Source organism: Podarcis raffonei, chromosome 1 (genome assembly GCF_027172205.1).
Source record: "Podarcis raffonei isolate rPodRaf1 chromosome 1, rPodRaf1.pri, whole genome shotgun sequence".
Classification (NCBI taxonomy): domain Eukaryota; kingdom Metazoa; phylum Chordata; class Lepidosauria; order Squamata; family Lacertidae; genus Podarcis; species Podarcis raffonei.
The window spans coordinates 77,012,130-77,029,747 of record NC_070602.1 but is presented as its reverse complement, the minus strand read 5'-3'; the positions used below and the strand labels follow the sequence as shown (position 1 = coordinate 77,029,747).

Sequence of the window (17,618 nt, the reverse complement as noted above, 5' to 3'; positions counted from 1 at the left end):
CCTCTTGCCTTGTCCATCTTACAACTGTGTTCTTTGGATATATGATACTTATTAACCACAGCTTAGAGCCTTAGAGAGTTTCTTCCAACCTGAATAACATTGAGGCAACTAATATCACATGAATATAAGCATAATAATACTGGAGAAAATCCCTAAGAGGTGAACCAGATCTATCAGCTTCCCTGCTCCTCTTTGGCACAGAAGCAATGCAAAAGACTCAGAAGTAGGGGTTCTGAATTTGTTCTGCTGATGCATCTGCACAGCTCTGTTATGGTGTGTGTGGCTGCACCCACATGCATGTCCAGCACTCACATGTTTTCAGCGCACTACGCTGAGAGGATTGGGATCTTTCTCTGGAGTCAGTACATGTGTCCATTACGAATGCATGTAAACCCTTAACTTTATGCCCCATAAAGAAGTTGTACACGCCAAGAAGTAGAGAAAGCTTGGTTTATTACATGAAATGAAAGAGACAGTGTATGTTTCAGACACCCAGGTTAAAGATAGGTGGGCAACAAATCATACAGCACAAACACACCTTGATCTAAGGAGTCCCTACCTACCCAAAAGCCAGGAGGTATATGCAACAATGTACCACAGACCCACACTAAGGGGGCGGGGGGAGAACAGGAAGGTGGATATATGTGATCTTGAAGCCTAATGGAACTCAAAGTCTCAAGGATCTGTGCCTTCTGGAAGAGTTAAACTATTCCCATCCTGTGCCAGACAGATAACAGAAATCTCTCATTCACATTGTGGATCCTTGAGATCGTTGAGGAGCAAAGAGGGTGCCTCATTAGAGCATGTGAGCTACCTGACTAATGAAAATCTGGGGTTTAAGTACTATTTGGGGCCAGCAATTCCCTATGGAAAGGGGATGCACTTCTTCAGTGATTGAGTGCAGTAACACCTAAACTCCTTTGTAGCATTGCTTATTTTCTACACATTCCTGTCTGTTTATTAGTCTGTTTACTTCTCTGCATTTGAAGTTGAAAGGACATAACCTTAGTGAGAGATGACTAACTTGTTATTTGTACGTTTCCTGAATTAATGCTTTACCTTTGGAGGAAGCTTCTGTTGTCAATGCGGAACCCAGTTCTTTTCTTGCAGGAGGGGATCATTAAACTTTGCTGGTAACCCGGGATTAGTGTGCTGATCTTTACATTAAGTATTAGGTCAGGATTCTTACTCATACCTTCCAGATTACGTTTAAGGTAAGAACTAGTGCCAGGGTCAAGCATAGTTCATTATGGACATTTCATATTCAACTAATGCCAGTTGTACTAGTGCCATGATCCACTGAAACAAACCACGTGAAAAGTCCTGATTGGCAAACAGCAAACATCAGCAGCTCTACCGCCAGGAAGCTATTACTGCATCTCCATCTCACTGGGCAAGCTGCTCCACTTTATACATGCACATATGGACAACAGTGTTGGTTATGAATACTGTATAAAGGTTGCAAGAAACAACGAAAATGTACCAGTAATAGCCCAGCTCATACATTTATCAAACCCTCCTGATACATCTGAGTATCAGGCAATATGTTACGTTTCATTGGGGAGGGGGAAGAAATCTTGTTACTTATCACAATTAAAAAATGGTCTTTTATCTATAATATCAGAAGCCATTTCCAATAGACACCTTCCAGATTTTGTGCAAGCACATCCCAAATGCAACAGTTAGAATAGCAATGAATAGTCTGCCTACAGGGAAGTAACATCACCTTTTCCTAGGTATGAGAGATAGCACAGTTTATTGCTTGGGACATGCAATATCCCTGTACCAAAATGCTATTTGGAAGAAAGGTAATGAGCACTGTACAAATGGGAAAGCACTTTTTAATAGGCAGTAAACTAAAAGTGCAGAAAGCCACCCCCCCGACACTCAATTGATTGATACATTAAAAAAGGTTGTGTGACTAGCAGGGCTAGTCGGGGAGCGGGGAAAGAGGGCCATTTGACCCAGCGCCTCAAACTCAAAGGGGGGCCTCAGCTTACTAAATTTGTTGATTTCCCCCATATTTGATGTTTCACAACTTGTTTTCATGCACATTAGACCAAAATGTGACACACATTTTCAGAACAGCAATTTTAAGCTAATAAGAGATGTGATTTTATGAAATATATTTTTGTTGTTATTAACTGATATGGATTTAGCCATATTAAAGATTTTAAAATGTCAGTTTTGATAGCACAAAATTATAGTGATCATGCCATCTCAGATTAGCTGATTATATGAACAAACCACTCACTCTTGGGGGCGGGGGTCCCTTCTTTTATTTTGGCATGCTTTAATTTTTAATTTTAATTGTTACGGCTGAGGGCCTCAAAAGATGAAAGTGGCGTAGGTCTCTCTTGACCTATGAGAGGTCCTGGGAACTAGACTTTCAGGAACTTTTAACAATGTAAACAGAACATAGCATGTAAATAGAGCATAGCATGAAGTTAGGGTATTGCAGTGACCTAGGAACCAACAGACTCTGGTCTTCAAGATAACCTTTATTGACTATAAGGTTATGAAATCTAATTCACAGGCATAACTTGTACATATTTTTGATGGCTAATCTAGGACAAGGACCAAGGGGTCAGAGAGGGAATGTTTATATTCTCATGGGTGTAATGTTCATTCACAGGTGATAGTTCTTCTTCTCCATTGTTATTTGTTTGAGTTATTTCATTCCAAATCTCAAAGGCTCTTTCAGTTGCATGATGAAATGCAGGCAGAAAACCTACTGCTTTGGAGCTATTTCCACATTCCCCCTACCCCCTTTTCTTTTTAAAATAAATCCACATTTGCTAGTTGGATGCAGAGGAATGGTGGGAGGAACCAACTGGGGAACCACCAAGAGAAGAAGGCTTGGAGCTCAGGGAGTGGTCAGAGGGAAAAGAAGGAGGAAATAAGGAGAAGAGGAAGGTGGAGGTGGCAGAAGCTGAAGAGGTAACAGGGCTTAGTGAGCTGGGAGAGTCTGTGGCAGAGAGCAGTCAAAAATCAGAGGCAGAAGCTGAAGCAGGAGAGTGGGCAGATGAAGGCCAAGAGGCAGATATGAACCAGACTGTTGAAGAGTCACTGGTATCTCCCCCTCTTGCTGCAACAAGCTCCCCTCCTCTTTTGTCTCCCAGAAAGCAATTTCCCCTAATATAATGTATTTTTATATGTTATTCTTATGCATACTTTAGTATATGCATTCTTAATATGTGCATTATGTTATCCCTACTCCTTCTCAATTGATAGCAAATGTGCCCAGTCTTCACAGGTGTGCTTCCTGATAGTGATGTGAAATCTGGGAATACAGGTATAAATTATGAATGGTAGTATTCCATGCACGCTTACTTGGGAGTAACTCCAACTTACTTCAATGGGACTTGTATCTGAAGAGTATGATACTGCATAGGACTGAGCTGTTCATTTAGAATTAAAATCAGTCTTCATCAGTTCACTTCAAAGCCTGTGGGCAGAATCTTTCATCTTATTCTATTTTGGTGGCCTCCTATCCTCTTCCTGTGTTCACGGTGTTCCAGCATCAAGAGCAAAGCATGAACACATTCTAAACTTGTACTCCCTGTGATAGGCAAAGACATTTCCTTGTGTATCTCACCAGGTTCCAGTCCCTTTTGCCAATTAAATAAATGACTGCCTATTTATGAGATTATTTTATTATTAAAATTTAATCTTTCTCCTCACCTAATTCCATCATTTTCACTAGTCTATAATTAAAGTAAAGCTAAGAAACCTGGGGTACGTATTTGCCCTCGTTCAAATTATACCCCCTGAATGTAAGCTAAGATACATGTTTACCATACTGCAGTCTAAATCCTTTATTATTCTAATCCCTTGCTTGGGCTGCTGGCAATATAGAAATTGGTTTTCTGTGACTCTTAAATCTGCAGTAATGTGTTGGTGTGGTTTTGTTTTTGTGTTATTTTTTTTTTAATATGATGCAAACTGATTTGAACTGATGAAAAAGCCCTGTAGAAATATTTTAATAAAAAAAATAACAATAAAGGGCAGGATTCACTAAGGAGCCCCATTAGCTGAAGCCGTACATAAGAGCTTTCACTTGCACAACAGGGCTTTCCTCCTCTCCTCTCCTCTCCTCTCCTCATACCCCTGAAATTGGCTCTAGTGGGGTCCAGAGAACCTTTAGAACATCTCCCTGGAGGAGGACAAGGGGGATCATTCCATCTGGAAAGCTTGCATAGATAGAACATTTGTAAAAGCCCAAAGTGGAATCCCACCCATAGTAACTAAAGCTGCAATCCTATACTAACTTGTCTGACAGTAAGCCCCCTTGAATTCACTGGACAATGTACAAGATTACACTGTAAGCTTCGGCAACTGTTCTTAAAAGATCTGAGCTACCTAGCAGCTTGGGGTTCACTTAGCTCACATAGGAGCTTAGCAGACTTGCAACATGCTTTTCAAGCCCAGCTCTTGGGAGTTCTTACCTTCATGGCCACATGGATGAGGATCTGCTTTCCAAGCTGGAGTGAGAGGGAGAGCAGCCTTAACCATTAAGTGTCTTGCATTCAAAGTGGGTGTGTTACTATTAGCAGGTCTTCCTATAATTGTGATACAAATTTTGAGAAACTAGGCATGGTGAATCGTCTACCAGCCTCTTAGTGACAGGCACTGACTCTAAAGCCAGGTAATCTTCACTAGCTTTTACTCTGTAAAAGTTGTGCATGAATGAAATAAAGAAGATAGGAAAATAAAAAACTCCACAAGAGCTGAAAACTATGGACAGTTGTCATGGGGGACTGACTGATCAAGTCTCATTCCCTGATTAATGGAATGCCTAGCCAAAAATTGTTTTGGAGGGTGGAACTCTAGAACCATATTCAACAGTTCTTTTCTTGCTTGGTAGTGAGTCCTACTGAACATGATGGGGTTTACTTCTGAGTAAATATGTATAAGGTTGCACCGCTAGGAGAGTCTCCTGCAGCCTCAGTCACCTTCATACTGTCAGTATTGTCCAGGAAAGATTCATACACATACAGAAATTTTGATGTGTGCAGTTAAAGTAGGGGTTTTTAAATAGCCTTTTTGCAGTTACAAAAGTGATGGGAAAATGCACTCCATCGTGTGGAATAAACAAATGAATAACAGGAAGATATATAACTATTGTGCAAGCAAATTAGGATGAATGTTCATTGTTCCCACAAACAAATCAAAACAAATGCTGAATAAAGACCAGGCATCGTCTAACCTCCACATAAGCTTTGTGTAAGCAAATCAGGACAAATGCTCAATAAACAAGTCATCTGGAGGAGCCCCTTGTGAGCCAGAAATGGGATATTTTAGAGTGCAAGCAGTGTTTCTCAGGTTTTTCTTTTTTAAATGCTGCAGCCCTACACTCTGTGGTATTCTGCATTAGAGCGCATATATCCCTCCCCTACTTTGCATGTGGTTATTTTTAGCCTTATAGTACAACCCAGATAAACAGAAGAACCCAATCTTCATCAGAGGGGTCTTGTGAGATTTCCACTCTAGCCAACCTGCATTGTTGTATAAAAAAGATTTGTCATGCCACAGGGAGAGCTGTTCAAGAAAAGCAAGCCCAAAGTCCCCTTGGCAAATGGTGTGTGTGTGTGTGTGTGTGTGTGTGTGTGTGTGTGTGTGTACTTGTACTTGTGCAGTTCTTTGGATCTTGATCTAAGTACTTGAATTTAACCAGGTTGATCAGGATTTAACTGGTTGAATCCAGCCACTCTTGCTTAACTGTTTTGCTTAGCAAACCATTCCTGTAACATCAATTCCTCCCAGTAGGAATTGCTGAGCAAAAACATTCTTGTGTGTTCCTTCTCCCGTTCTGTTGTCCTAATGTCCTACTCTTTCCCTCCCTCAACCCTCCTGCTGTCAAGTTATGATTCAAATACCTCTCCTACTTATATTGGTACTGAGCATTGGGGGTTTTATAATTTATTTTTATGGTTATGTGCAGCACAGAGCTATGTACAAAAAACATAACACAAACAACAATACAAATATAACACAAAAAATAAATATTAACAACTCAGTAAAACACTTACTCAAATATTTCTGTTGATGGTTAAGCATCCCATTATCAGCCTACAAAATAATAGATAAATAAAAATGCTTTTAATTGATGGTTGAAGACCAACAATGAGGGTTACAGACATGTCTCTGGGGGAGATCATTCTAGGGTGAGGGCCCCACCATGCAGACCTCCCCTCTCCTGGACCAATCTGTTTCATGGCTTTTGTTTGGGGCAATGTGACTGGCACTGTGTGTATCTAAGGTTCTACATGGACTACAGTTTTTCTGAGAAGTGCAAGTGACATGCTAAAAGTTATTTATTTCCCACTGTACACACACTATTTTTTCTTTCCCATTATATTATTTATATTTTTCTCACTTTCCTATTCTTTAGGCTGCTTATAGTCAAGGAACCAGTAGAAATCATTTTACTGGTGGCCTTTGAAATCATGGCAACGTGCTTGACTGCCTGTGCAATAAAAATGAGAATGCTGTTAATAACGTATTGCTAGCAGTGTTTTATTAATGCAATAAATGTAAAGGGGAAGGGAAGAAACCAAAGAGCCTATCCGTATAAGTTATAACTGGACTTAAGGATCAAGCAAACATTAAAATGGGGGGAAACGTGGGGTTCCTAACTTTGTTTATCCCTTATAACATTATTGTGAGAACAATGTGTTTAAGTGGGGGGGGGAGGATTACAGAGTGAGAAAACAGCAAGCTTGAGATAATACTCAGGTAGATGGACTGACATAATAAAAGCCACTTTCACCTATTTATGTGGTTATCACACTTTCTGTAGTAACAGGGCCTTGAAGAGGCAGTTTATACCTTGAAACCAGAAGTGAGCCCAGTGTTAGAGGTGGTGTTTGCCTTAAATGTCCCAAATTCCTGCCCACCGTACCTCCTCTGTTAGAGCTCTCCTGTCCAGAGTCTCTATAATCTCAGCAGCCTGCTTTGTACAGTCACTGGTCCTCTTAGCCTGGGTTGAAGCTCTGACAAGCAGTGAGTCTCTAAGGTCTTATGCACGTATCTTTCACAGCCCTGTTGCCTCAGATCCTTTGACATGAAAAATGCCTGTAGTGAAAGGGATGCCTTACAAGTGAGCAACGATGCCCCTCTCTTTGTAGGATTGGGACCACACATATCCCAAGATGATGTCTAGCTTGGCCCTTACTCTGCCAATCAATTGCCGTAAAAACTAAGCCTCTTTTCCTTTCCTTTCCTTTCTGCAGAGCAGAGGAAGAAGTATTCCAATTCTAACGTCATTATGCATGAGACGTCACAGTACCATGTACAGGTGAGTCAGGGAAACTCATATGAATGAGCAATAAATTGTATACAATTAGAAATGATACTGATATTGCACCATTTATAGGAGGACATTGATCCTTCTAGTTACATTTTTATAATCATGCTTCCTGGGTGATATGATAGAAGGTTTATTACAAACAATTAGTAGAAGCCCAACACATCATGTGCTGGAGTTACTGGAAGTTGGTAATGACTCTTGATCTTTGCCCTGCTTTCCCTTCGCTCAGGTGCTGGGGGAAATGTTCACTGGTTTCCTGTTCCCAGTGGCCTTGCAGAGATTACCTAGATCAGATCAGTGTTTCTCATGCACTTGGGTAATTTTAGGCTCTGTACTTAATAGCCTTACAGGAAGGCCCTTCTTTAAATGGTGATGTGCATGACGTCACTTACAAAATGTGATGGGGGCCACACAAACAACACATACATGGGCAGAGGTGCCAACTTGAATAAACTATTGTGGGGGGGGCAAGTAATTGATCACATGATGGGGCACATCATTTGAATGGCAATGACCATCAACTTGGGGGAACCCTACCCAGTGGCGTAGCGTGGGTTGTCAGCACCCGGGGCAAGGCAAGTAATTTGCGCCCCCTAACCCATGGATTTGCGCCCCCTAACCCCCAGATGTTGCGCCCGGTGCGGCCCCCCCTGCACCCCCCAAGCTACGCCACTGCTGGTGAAGGCGCTGCAATTGTGCGTAATTGCGCGGCGAGGTAAAACCAGAGTCCCGAGAACGATAAGCGAGGCTGCCACAAACCCCCGAGGGGTATTTAGCTGGAGGGTCGCCGCTGCCCGAAAGAGAAGCAGCCGGAGGGCCCCGGAAGAACCCGGCTCGGAAGAATCCTCGCCACAGAAGGGCGACTGGCGATTAGGAACTGTGCTAGAGGAAGCGTGACTATCTCTTCAGAGGGAAAGGCCGCAAAGGGCGCCCCACATGCTGGTCAAGGAAGGCTCCCCTCCTCCAAAGCAGACCCGATCCAGGCGGCTCCATAAAGCTCCTGGAGAGAGGCGGGGTGGGGGGGGCGCGGAGAGACAATGCCAAAACTCAGGGGGCTCCTTGAGCAGAGACACTTGCGGCAGTTTAAGACAATTGCCAGAGATGAGCCCCGCAGGGGGAGGCAGGGTCCTCTATCGCCCACCCCAGCTGCCCTTCTTGTATCTACAGACAGTTTGGCAGGGGACGGTGGAAGGGTCTGGAAGGAGCGGGGACCACCGCGGAGCACACATACCGGGAGCTGGAGAGGCGAGGCCCAGCGTGATAAGCCGAGAAGGGGCCAGCCCGGAAGGCGCAGCTTCACAGCCGAAGCTGTCCTCGGCTTGGGGAGCCGGAGAAGCTGTCGGGTCAGGGCCCTGGCGCAGGCCTAGCCGCTCCCGCAACGCCTCTTTGCTCCCGGGATCGGGGCCGCCAGCTCAGCGCTGGAGCCGAGGGAGCCCCCAGGCAGGCCTGCGAGCAAAGGCAGAGCCGCCGGGCGGTGGCCGCTTCTACAAGGCGGCCGGAGAAGCGGGGACCCCCTCCCCTCCCCGCGTCCCCCCCACTTGCTCCCCCCTCTGAAACTTTGCTAACACTTCCGCGCTGAGCCTCTGACAATAGGGGCGGGCCGAGGGCACGACGCGGCTGGGCCCTCTGGACTCGCGCCCCCCCAGATGTTGCGCCCGGTGCGGCCGGCACCCCTGGCACCCCCCACGCTACGCCACTGACCCTACCCCCTCAAATATTTTATTGGGGGGCGAAGGGACCTGGGCCCCTAGAAGATGGCTCCTATGTACATGGGCATGTGCTTTACCAGTCTTTGCTGCTACATCCGCTTCAGCCCAAGCTGCACAAATCCTGAGAAAATGGCTTCCATGTGGCTAAGGAAAGGTGCAAAGGCCTCTTCAGCTTAGGATCTTTCCTGATTATTGAATTTAGTGCAATGCATAATGCAACTGTTCCCTTTTGATTTAAGGATTCATTTCTCTTTCCTTCAGAACACTTTTTTAGCAAAGGATACTGCACACTCCAGAAAGCTAACACCTTGGACAAGGATATTTATCTCATTTGTATCCAGCTTCTCTCAGGGCAACTTTACCAAGGGTTCATCTCATGACATGTTATCCCCATAACAGTCTGGGGCAGGTTAGGCTGAGAAAGGGTGACTGACCCAAGTCACTGAGCAAACTTAATGGGTGAATTTAATTGAGCCACTGTGGTCTCCCCAGGCCAGTTCCACCCCACCCCACTGACTCTGTTATGACCTATATTGACAAATCATCATCAGTGTCAAAGGCAAGGAGTGCTGCATGACAATGAGTTCTTATATATGTAATTTTCTTCCACATGTGGCTTAGTCTCAATGTAGGTCATTTAGTCCCTGGAGATGTGAATATCTGGGGTGTGTTGCCTTTGGGGAGGCAGAGGGAAAACAGGTTTCTCTCCCCCCTCCAATCAAGGCCTGACATGCAAAAACTTGAAATTCTCTTGAAGGAAGGGAATTGGAAAGAAAACTGATAAAAGACGGTCTTTTTCAAAATGAGTGAAATGATGTTTAAGCAGTGTTTTAAAATAATATTGCTACACATGTATATACACTGCCACAAACCTTCTGGAGCCAAGACACTGTGGTAGTAATGCTAGTGGTAATAGTTATGCTGCTGTATTTGTCTGGATTAGAATTTAAGCAGGACTTGGGAAAGCTCTGTAAAATATCCTGTGAATGTAAGAAGCTGAGCTGTATTGAATAAAATAATTGCTTTATCAAAGCCAGTTTTAGCTGCTCTGACTGGCAGCAGTAGCTCCCCCAAAGATCCTTTCCAGGGCTGCCCTTTGAGGGCCAATCTAGATATGCCCTTATGTGCATCTTTACGTGTAATTTGCAGGTGTTTTAAAAGGCAAATTGCATTAGTTGTATGTATTTATGGATCAAAACTAGGGTTGCCATAAATCCAGAACTTCCTGGACATATCCGGAATACTGCAGTCGGAAGCAGCATCTGGGTGGAAATTGCTAGAATGTCCAGGAAAATCTGGATGTATGGCAACCCATGTCGGCAGTGTCATTTTTGGTGATTTTCCTTTAAATAGCTCAAAAACTCAACAACAACAAAGTTCAACAAGTTTTCCCAAAAAAACTCAACTTTTCTATCCTTTCCTCTTCTACTGCGATTCTAAAGAAAATTCCTCTACTGACGCTCCTATTTGCTTTGCAGGAAATTCCTCACTGGAGCCATTGGTGGATAACAATTAGACCCAGGCAGCCAGTTGATGCTATTTTAAAGATGCATTTAACATCACTAGTTTGACCCTGAGACCCTTGTAACTGAAAATGCTGTGGATTAATTTAACAAATATGGCATAGACTAGCCTTCCCCAACCATATTCCCTCCATATGTTTTGGACTACACTACAAGCCCCATCAGTCCTGACCACCATCAGGGCACCAGGTTGGGGAAGGCATGTGTAGACTGTGTTCACAGGTTTGTGTGAACATGTGAATGAGAGGTGATGGGACTGCCAGCTGCTGTCCCTTTCCTCTTTACACATTCCTCTTTACACATCATTTCATGGATGAAAGCACAAACGCTCAACTTGTTTAGATTGCATGTTTAAATATTATTCTGTCCAAAACCGGCAAATAATAATCTGTTCCCAGACATTTAAGAAAAGGGAGCAGATGGTGTAGCACCTAGGAAGACTGGAGCTGTATTTCCTTCCTTTTAAAGAAATCAAACACTGGACATATTTTTTGCAAATAAGCAATAAAATCATTGCAGTCACTTCCACTGGAAAGTAGACTTTACTCTCTCCTGCAACTAGAATGCATTTTGATCTCTGTTAATTATGGTTGCTCAGTTGTAAGCTGTTCTTTCCCCTTGAACTTTAGTCAAAGCAAGTGTGATAGCTGTCAAATTGGCAGTTTGTTCACACACACAGATATGCACCTGTATCTATCTATAGAGACAGATATTTACCAAACAGCATGTTTTTTAATCTTCTTTTCTGTGCAAGTTTGTTGTTAGATTTTTGACTTTGTCAGTAAGCATAAAGGGTTACATCCTTGCATGACCAGGAGGAAGCCTGCACAACATATGTTTTCCTCCCCCTGTAGCCTTATGCACCCTGCAGAAAACCTCTCTAGGGAGTCAGGGGACATGCCAAACATTGTAGGCTGTGTCTTATGTGTCATCACCAAAAACTAGATGGAGGAATCTGGTTGCAGTGGAACACAAAATCTCTCCACTCAGTTCAGGATGATTCCGTACCACCACCACCCTAGATGACACAGCCCACAATGCTTAGTACATTCCTCTTACCTTTTGGAGAAAGATCTGTTGTGCAAGCTTGCTTTCTGCACATGTTGGATACAACTCTAAAACAACAGTGATCATTATCTTGCTCTATTGGCCCTCATGAAGCTGCTGGTAGGTGGAAATGACAGCTCCATGTGAGCATAGCAGTTGTGCACAGACCACCATCAACAGCAGCAGCCCTAAGAGTGCCAGTCTTACTCTAACAGTTCAAAGGTCAACTATATGTTAAATCGTTTTAATGCACCAACCTGCAGTAAGACATCCTGATGTGCCCTATTCTATTGCAATGCCTCCTTGGGAAGGGCACCTAGTCTTTTGGTTTTCAAAATGGCATGTGTTTCAGGACTGAGGGAAGAAAGCAGTTCAGGATGTCAGCTTCCATTGTCAGAATGGGGTGGAGGGGAGGAAGATGTGAAACTGAGTTCTTGGAGAAGAGTTTGCCAAAATTTGAACACTGCTAATCTGGCAAGCTGTTTCCTTTGCGGTGGATGCTGATGGCATGGATTAAGTATAATGTGAGAAAGGCGAATGTGCTCTCTTGCACTTGCTTCATGCTTCCCTCTGCTGGCTGATAAAACCACAGAGGGAAGTATGATGTGATTTTTACTGAGACCAGGAAGAACAGCTGTTTTAACTGGCAACAATGGCAAGCAAAGAGAGATTAGGAAAACACAGTCTTTTATGTGTGTATCCTTGCACTGCCCAGTGGCATTGCAGCGTTGCTTGCTCATGGCATTGTTATCAATACAAACCATACAAGAGCAGCCTGTGCATGCAGATCCTGAGGTCTAGAGATCATGTCATGCTATAAAAGCTGAATGCTTTCTTAACCAGGACAACAGGTTTAGAGCTGAGCTGGAAATGACTGCAAGTACAATCATGCCTGGCTGGCTTTCTACTGCCTGGAGAAAGCTACATTCCTAGCACTGGCACAAACACACAAATATGCAGTGTAGAGAGATGGAACTAAGAATGGGTCAACGGACAACATTACATTGTTTAGCTGTGTGCCTAATGCTGTTTTAAGTGTACACCTAAAAATGGGACATGTCAATGCAATCAACACATGTTTACATGTATGTTCTTACAAGAAGGTACACGAGAAGGGAGCCAGCATTGGTCTGCAAGTCAAGCGTACTCTGTGGCAAGTCCAGTTTTGATGCCTTGTAATGTGATGTTTATATATGTACTGGAATTATCATCATCATCATCATTAGAAATTGTTTTGTTCACTGCTGTCAATCAAAGCAATCAAAGGAAGGTAGACCTGTAGGAAACATTTCTGTTTGTAACCACACCACAGAACCGGGGGTTGACCAGGCAGTACTGTGCAGTTGTATGTGGAAAGAATAAAAATCCATGTTGCTATTAGCTGCATTTGTTATGCAAGCAGGTGAGACTCCAACATAGCGACTGCATGAATTTTCTGAATTTTCAGCTCACATGGATTAAAATGGCTTGTGACCTCGGGATACTTTCCTTTCACCCCGCCCACCATTGTTTTTCCCCTTTACAGCATTTAGCCACCTTCATCATGGATAAGAGTGAGGCCATTGTAACAGTGGACGATGCCATCAGGAAACTCAAACAGCTGGCTTCCAAAGAGAAGATCTGGGCCCAAGAGATGCTGTTGCAAGTGAATGACAAATCCATCCGACTGCTGGACTGCGAAACTCAGGTAAGCAGTAATTCACCATTCACATAACAAAAGCTCCCATAGAGATATCAAAATTTTGAAAAGAAGGGGGTCCATGGCTTGGCTTTTGCCAAGCATGTAAACTGGGGGATCTCCCACAAGACTCTCTGGCTGCACACACACCGTACATTTAAAGCACCCTCCCCCCAAAAAAAAATCTAGGGAACTGTAGTTTGCCCTTTACACAGCTGCAATTCACAGCACCCTTCACAAAAAAGTCATGCACTTTAAATGCATTGCATGTACACTGTCTGCTAATTTTGCTGCCACAAATGAACATGGCTACACCTGTGGGAACAGCTTCTGTAGTGTTCCAGATCCTATTTCTGGCTGGGATTTGGTAGAGTATGTTACTCATGCACACAAGTTGTCTTTGCAAACATAGAATTGACAAGTCTTTAAGACATTGTATTTTGACATGATGCTCAAGATTGATAGCAAAGGGAGGAGGCAATACAATGAAGTTTTGTTGGCCTCCTTACAAAAACTTTGCCTCTCTTTCCCACCAGCTAAGAAACGCCCAGAAACTTCACATGTGCCAGCAACAATTTTGTCCAACTGCCTTCATGCAGCTGTAGCTACTAATGGATTTAAAGTACACTGAGTGAATCAGATGCCATCGTCTTCATTGCCTTTTTTCCAGGAATGGTTATTACAATGAATAAATGCAGCTTGTAACTAAATGTGTCTGTCTGTCTGTCTGTCTGTCTGTCTGTCTGTCTGTCTGTCTCTCTGATTTGCCTTTCAGGAAGAGCTAGAGGACTTCCTTCTGCCAACAGTCCAGCTCTGCCAAACTGTGCTGAATCAGATGCGGTACTCATCTATACTCCTGCTAGTGTGTCAAGACTCAGAGCAGCACAAGCCTGACATTCATTTCTTTAATTGCGATGAGGTGGAGGTAAACAAGGATGGGGAGAGGAGGGGAGGAAAAAACAACATGGTATATTTTAGCAGCTTGGTGCTAGATGAGAAAATGTTGGTGTGCAAGCATGACTCCACTGTGACCGTGTTCCAGCTCTGCAGCCACATGCAAGCAAGGACCTCCTGTTGTCAATATCAGCAGAGAAAAGCATTTCTTCTATCCACAGTGCTTAATGTGCAAGGGAAGGGATGTGCATACAGAAAACTCTTGATGGCAGGCAAGGACTGCCGTGCAAAGCTTTCGTGGGAGCGAATCTCACAAAATCTTTGCAATCACATATAGAACTGTGATTTCTAGTGTATTTGTAGCTGCGAAGCTAACACACACACGCGCGCGCACACACACACACACACACAGCATAGTACAATGAAACATTTTTTAATGCAGCATTTGTTTATAAGACCTTGTTCCATTTGCATTCTTACATGCATTCTTAAATTTCTGCCACGAGCCATTTCTTCTCTTGAGACCAACCTGATCTTGTATTTTAGGCAGAGATGGTACACGAGGACATAGAAAGTGCACTTGCTGACCATAAGTTTGGAAAGAAGATACGGCCGCAAACTCTCAAGTAAGTGGGTGCTGTGGACAGGCAGGCTCCAGCAAGTAAATTGGGAAGCAGCTTTGCTTGCCCTACTCTGCAGAAGTCACAAAGCTCATGATCCACCCTTAATTTAATTTCCTGCTCCTTTTAAGTTATTGAAGTACTAGGTGTGTCCCTTGGAGGTGAACACATTAGGATTAAAGGACAGTAAAATTAGGCACAGCCTTGTGAAATTTTGAGCAACAAGGGCAGAGAAACAAGTAATAATAATAATAATAATAATAATAATAATAATAATAATAATAATTTTTATTATTTATACCCCAGCCACTCTGGGTGGCTTACAGCATATGTCTGGTGCGCTGCAAACTTCATCTGGCAGCACAAACTCTTGTTTGTCGAAGGGATTATTTTTGATACCCTAACTTCTAAGGAACATGAGTTATCTTGATGGGTTCCATTTACAGATACAATATCCTGACGATACTAGGATGTGCCCACATTCAGTCCTATCATATACTGAAGCAATTCCCCTGTTGTCTTTGAAATAGACTTCATTGTTTGTTTATTTCTTTCTTTTACTAAATGGGAATGGGAATTGTTGGGACTTTCATGAATGAATGAATTGCATAAATCTCATCTTGGCATGGTTAAGTTCACTCTCTGCTTTACTCATGTTTAAGCAGGGAGATGATGTGGGTAGCATCATGCTTAATCCCCATGCCAGCACTACATCTTGCTGTGAGCCAATGGCAGTTGCCCGGGGAAGTACATAATGTACCCATCCCTTCTGTGTGGTCTCCCTGTTTAAACATTACCCAAGCAGTGTGGGATGCAACCCCCACAGAAGTGTCAATCCACACCATTAAACCAATATAAAAACTAGACCATGTACTGTACAATATTGTCATGGCTGCTGGCCTGCCATTCCCTTTTCAGGTGGATTAGGAAACAATTTCTTGATAGTTGGGAGTCTCCCAGTTTGGTTCCTAAGATGTTACTTTAAGGAGGTTGACAGAAGGAAAGTTCCCCATCCACCCTTCCCACTTCAGCCGTCTACATCCCTTCGCCCGAAAAGCCTTACTGAATATCATGGGTGGGGGATTCCTTAGCGATGTGGGAAGTGGGGAACTTATGCAGGAAGGGGAGAGTCACCCAAAATCATCCTTGGATTTTAAGTTAGGAAGTTCACAGAGGGAAATGTCCCCATCCTCTCTTCCACCCAGAATCCCTTTCTGCCCCCTCTCACATTGTTGAGGAAGGGTCCCCTGTCCCTTCGATGCAGCCAGAGTTGATATTCAGGGATCTGCCTAGTTGGTTTGCTTCCACTTATCCTCTGCTGGTGTAGTTGTAAATAAAGCAAAGACCCTGTGTTACATTTACCTAAGGAAATTAAACCTGGTAGCTCCTCCCTTGCAACTTTTCACAGGTTAGGAGGGAGTGCATAAAAGTATTATTGGTTGTTGCCTACTGTTTAGCCCACACCAGTTTGGGCAGCAGGGATATCATAAATGACTACCCAAAACCTTGTAACTGTAGTCATAGACAGGGTGTCCTGGTAAAAGGAGTGATCCATTGCTTCCTTTGCAGGGTAAACCAAGAGAAGATTAAACAGAGACAATCCATCCTCCCACCACCTCAAGGGCCAGCTCCAATTCCTTTCCAGTATGAAGCAAGAGGCTCACCAAAGAACAACCAGAATCGAGTGGCTCCTCCTTCACAGTATCACGAGCCAGGTATAGAAGGCAGTTGGTGACTAGTTCAGATTGATGACTAATGCAAGCATCTGCTTTGGGTTGTGACTCACCCAGAAAGTCTTATGTTGCCCTAACATGATTAGGCATGTGCTGTTTCCCAGTAGAACAGGAAAATCTCTATTCATCTTCATTGATTTCTCCATTTTAACCACTCAGGTAAAATAACCCAGTAGCAAGTATTTATTTCGCTGTAGTAAAGTTTCAATAGTAATACAATAAAAATCAAAAAGAAAAAAAGAAAAAATAACAAAAATACAAAAATAAAAATAATTAAAATCACATAAAATTTCCATTACTTATTTTTCATTAACTTATTTCCCAGACCTCCTCATACCTCCCTTTTTTGTATTCCAATTCAAATTATTAGTTCAGCAAATCCTTATAAATAAATTTAAACCTATTTCTAAACCTTATTTTCCATATTCTCTTAAAGCATTACAGCTGGAAACCACTTAGTTTCTATCCAACATCATTCTAACGTTCATTAATTTTGCAATATTTCTGTAATTAGTCTTTAAATTTTTCCAATCTTCTTCCGCCGACTCTTCTCCCTGGTCTCGGATTATGGTTTTTAAATGCTTTATGTGCTTTAACCTTGTCGTACCACAAATATGCATGCCATCCAGAAACATTGTTAAAACCTTCTAAATCCAAAATGTCTGTGTTCTCAAGTAGCAGCCAATCTTTCAACCAGCAGAATGCTGCTGATTCATAGTAAAGTTTAAGGTCTGGCAGGGCAAATCCACCCCTTTCCTTTACATCAGTTAGTATTTTAAATTTTATTCTGGGCTTCTTGCCCTGCCAGACAAATCTAGAAATATCTTTCTGCCACTTCTTGAAACAATCCATCTTGTCCACAATTTGTAACGTTTGAAACAAAAACAACATTCTAGGCAATACATTCATTTTTATAACTGCAATTCGACCCAACAAGGAAAGCTTTAAATTTGACCAAATTTCTAAATCTTTTTTCACTTCCATCCAGCATTTTTCATAGTTATCTTTAAATAAATTCCCATTTTTAGCTGTCATATTTATCCCCAGGTATTTCACTTTCTTAAGCACTGTCAATCCCGTCTCATTCTGAAACCTCTCTTTT

The 17,618-nt window shown here is 42.8% G+C and overlaps 1 protein-coding gene across 3 annotated transcripts in view; it reads left to right on the top strand.

Moving 5' to 3' along the window:
• The window catches only part of EPS8L2 (EPS8 like 2), an 88,032-nt gene that overhangs the window by 43,988 nt on the left and 26,426 nt on the right, over nucleotides 1-17,618 (top strand). For all 3 annotated transcript variants that reach the window (XM_053394909.1, XM_053394919.1, XM_053394928.1), the window contains 5 exons: nucleotides 7,236-7,300; nucleotides 13,117-13,278; nucleotides 14,045-14,194; nucleotides 14,710-14,789; nucleotides 16,353-16,498. In XM_053394909.1, coding sequence (XP_053250884.1) covers nucleotides 7,236-7,300; nucleotides 13,117-13,278; nucleotides 14,045-14,194; nucleotides 14,710-14,789; nucleotides 16,353-16,498 — 603 coding nt within the window. The remainder of the gene's footprint in view (nucleotides 1-7,235; nucleotides 7,301-13,116; nucleotides 13,279-14,044; nucleotides 14,195-14,709; nucleotides 14,790-16,352; nucleotides 16,499-17,618) is intronic.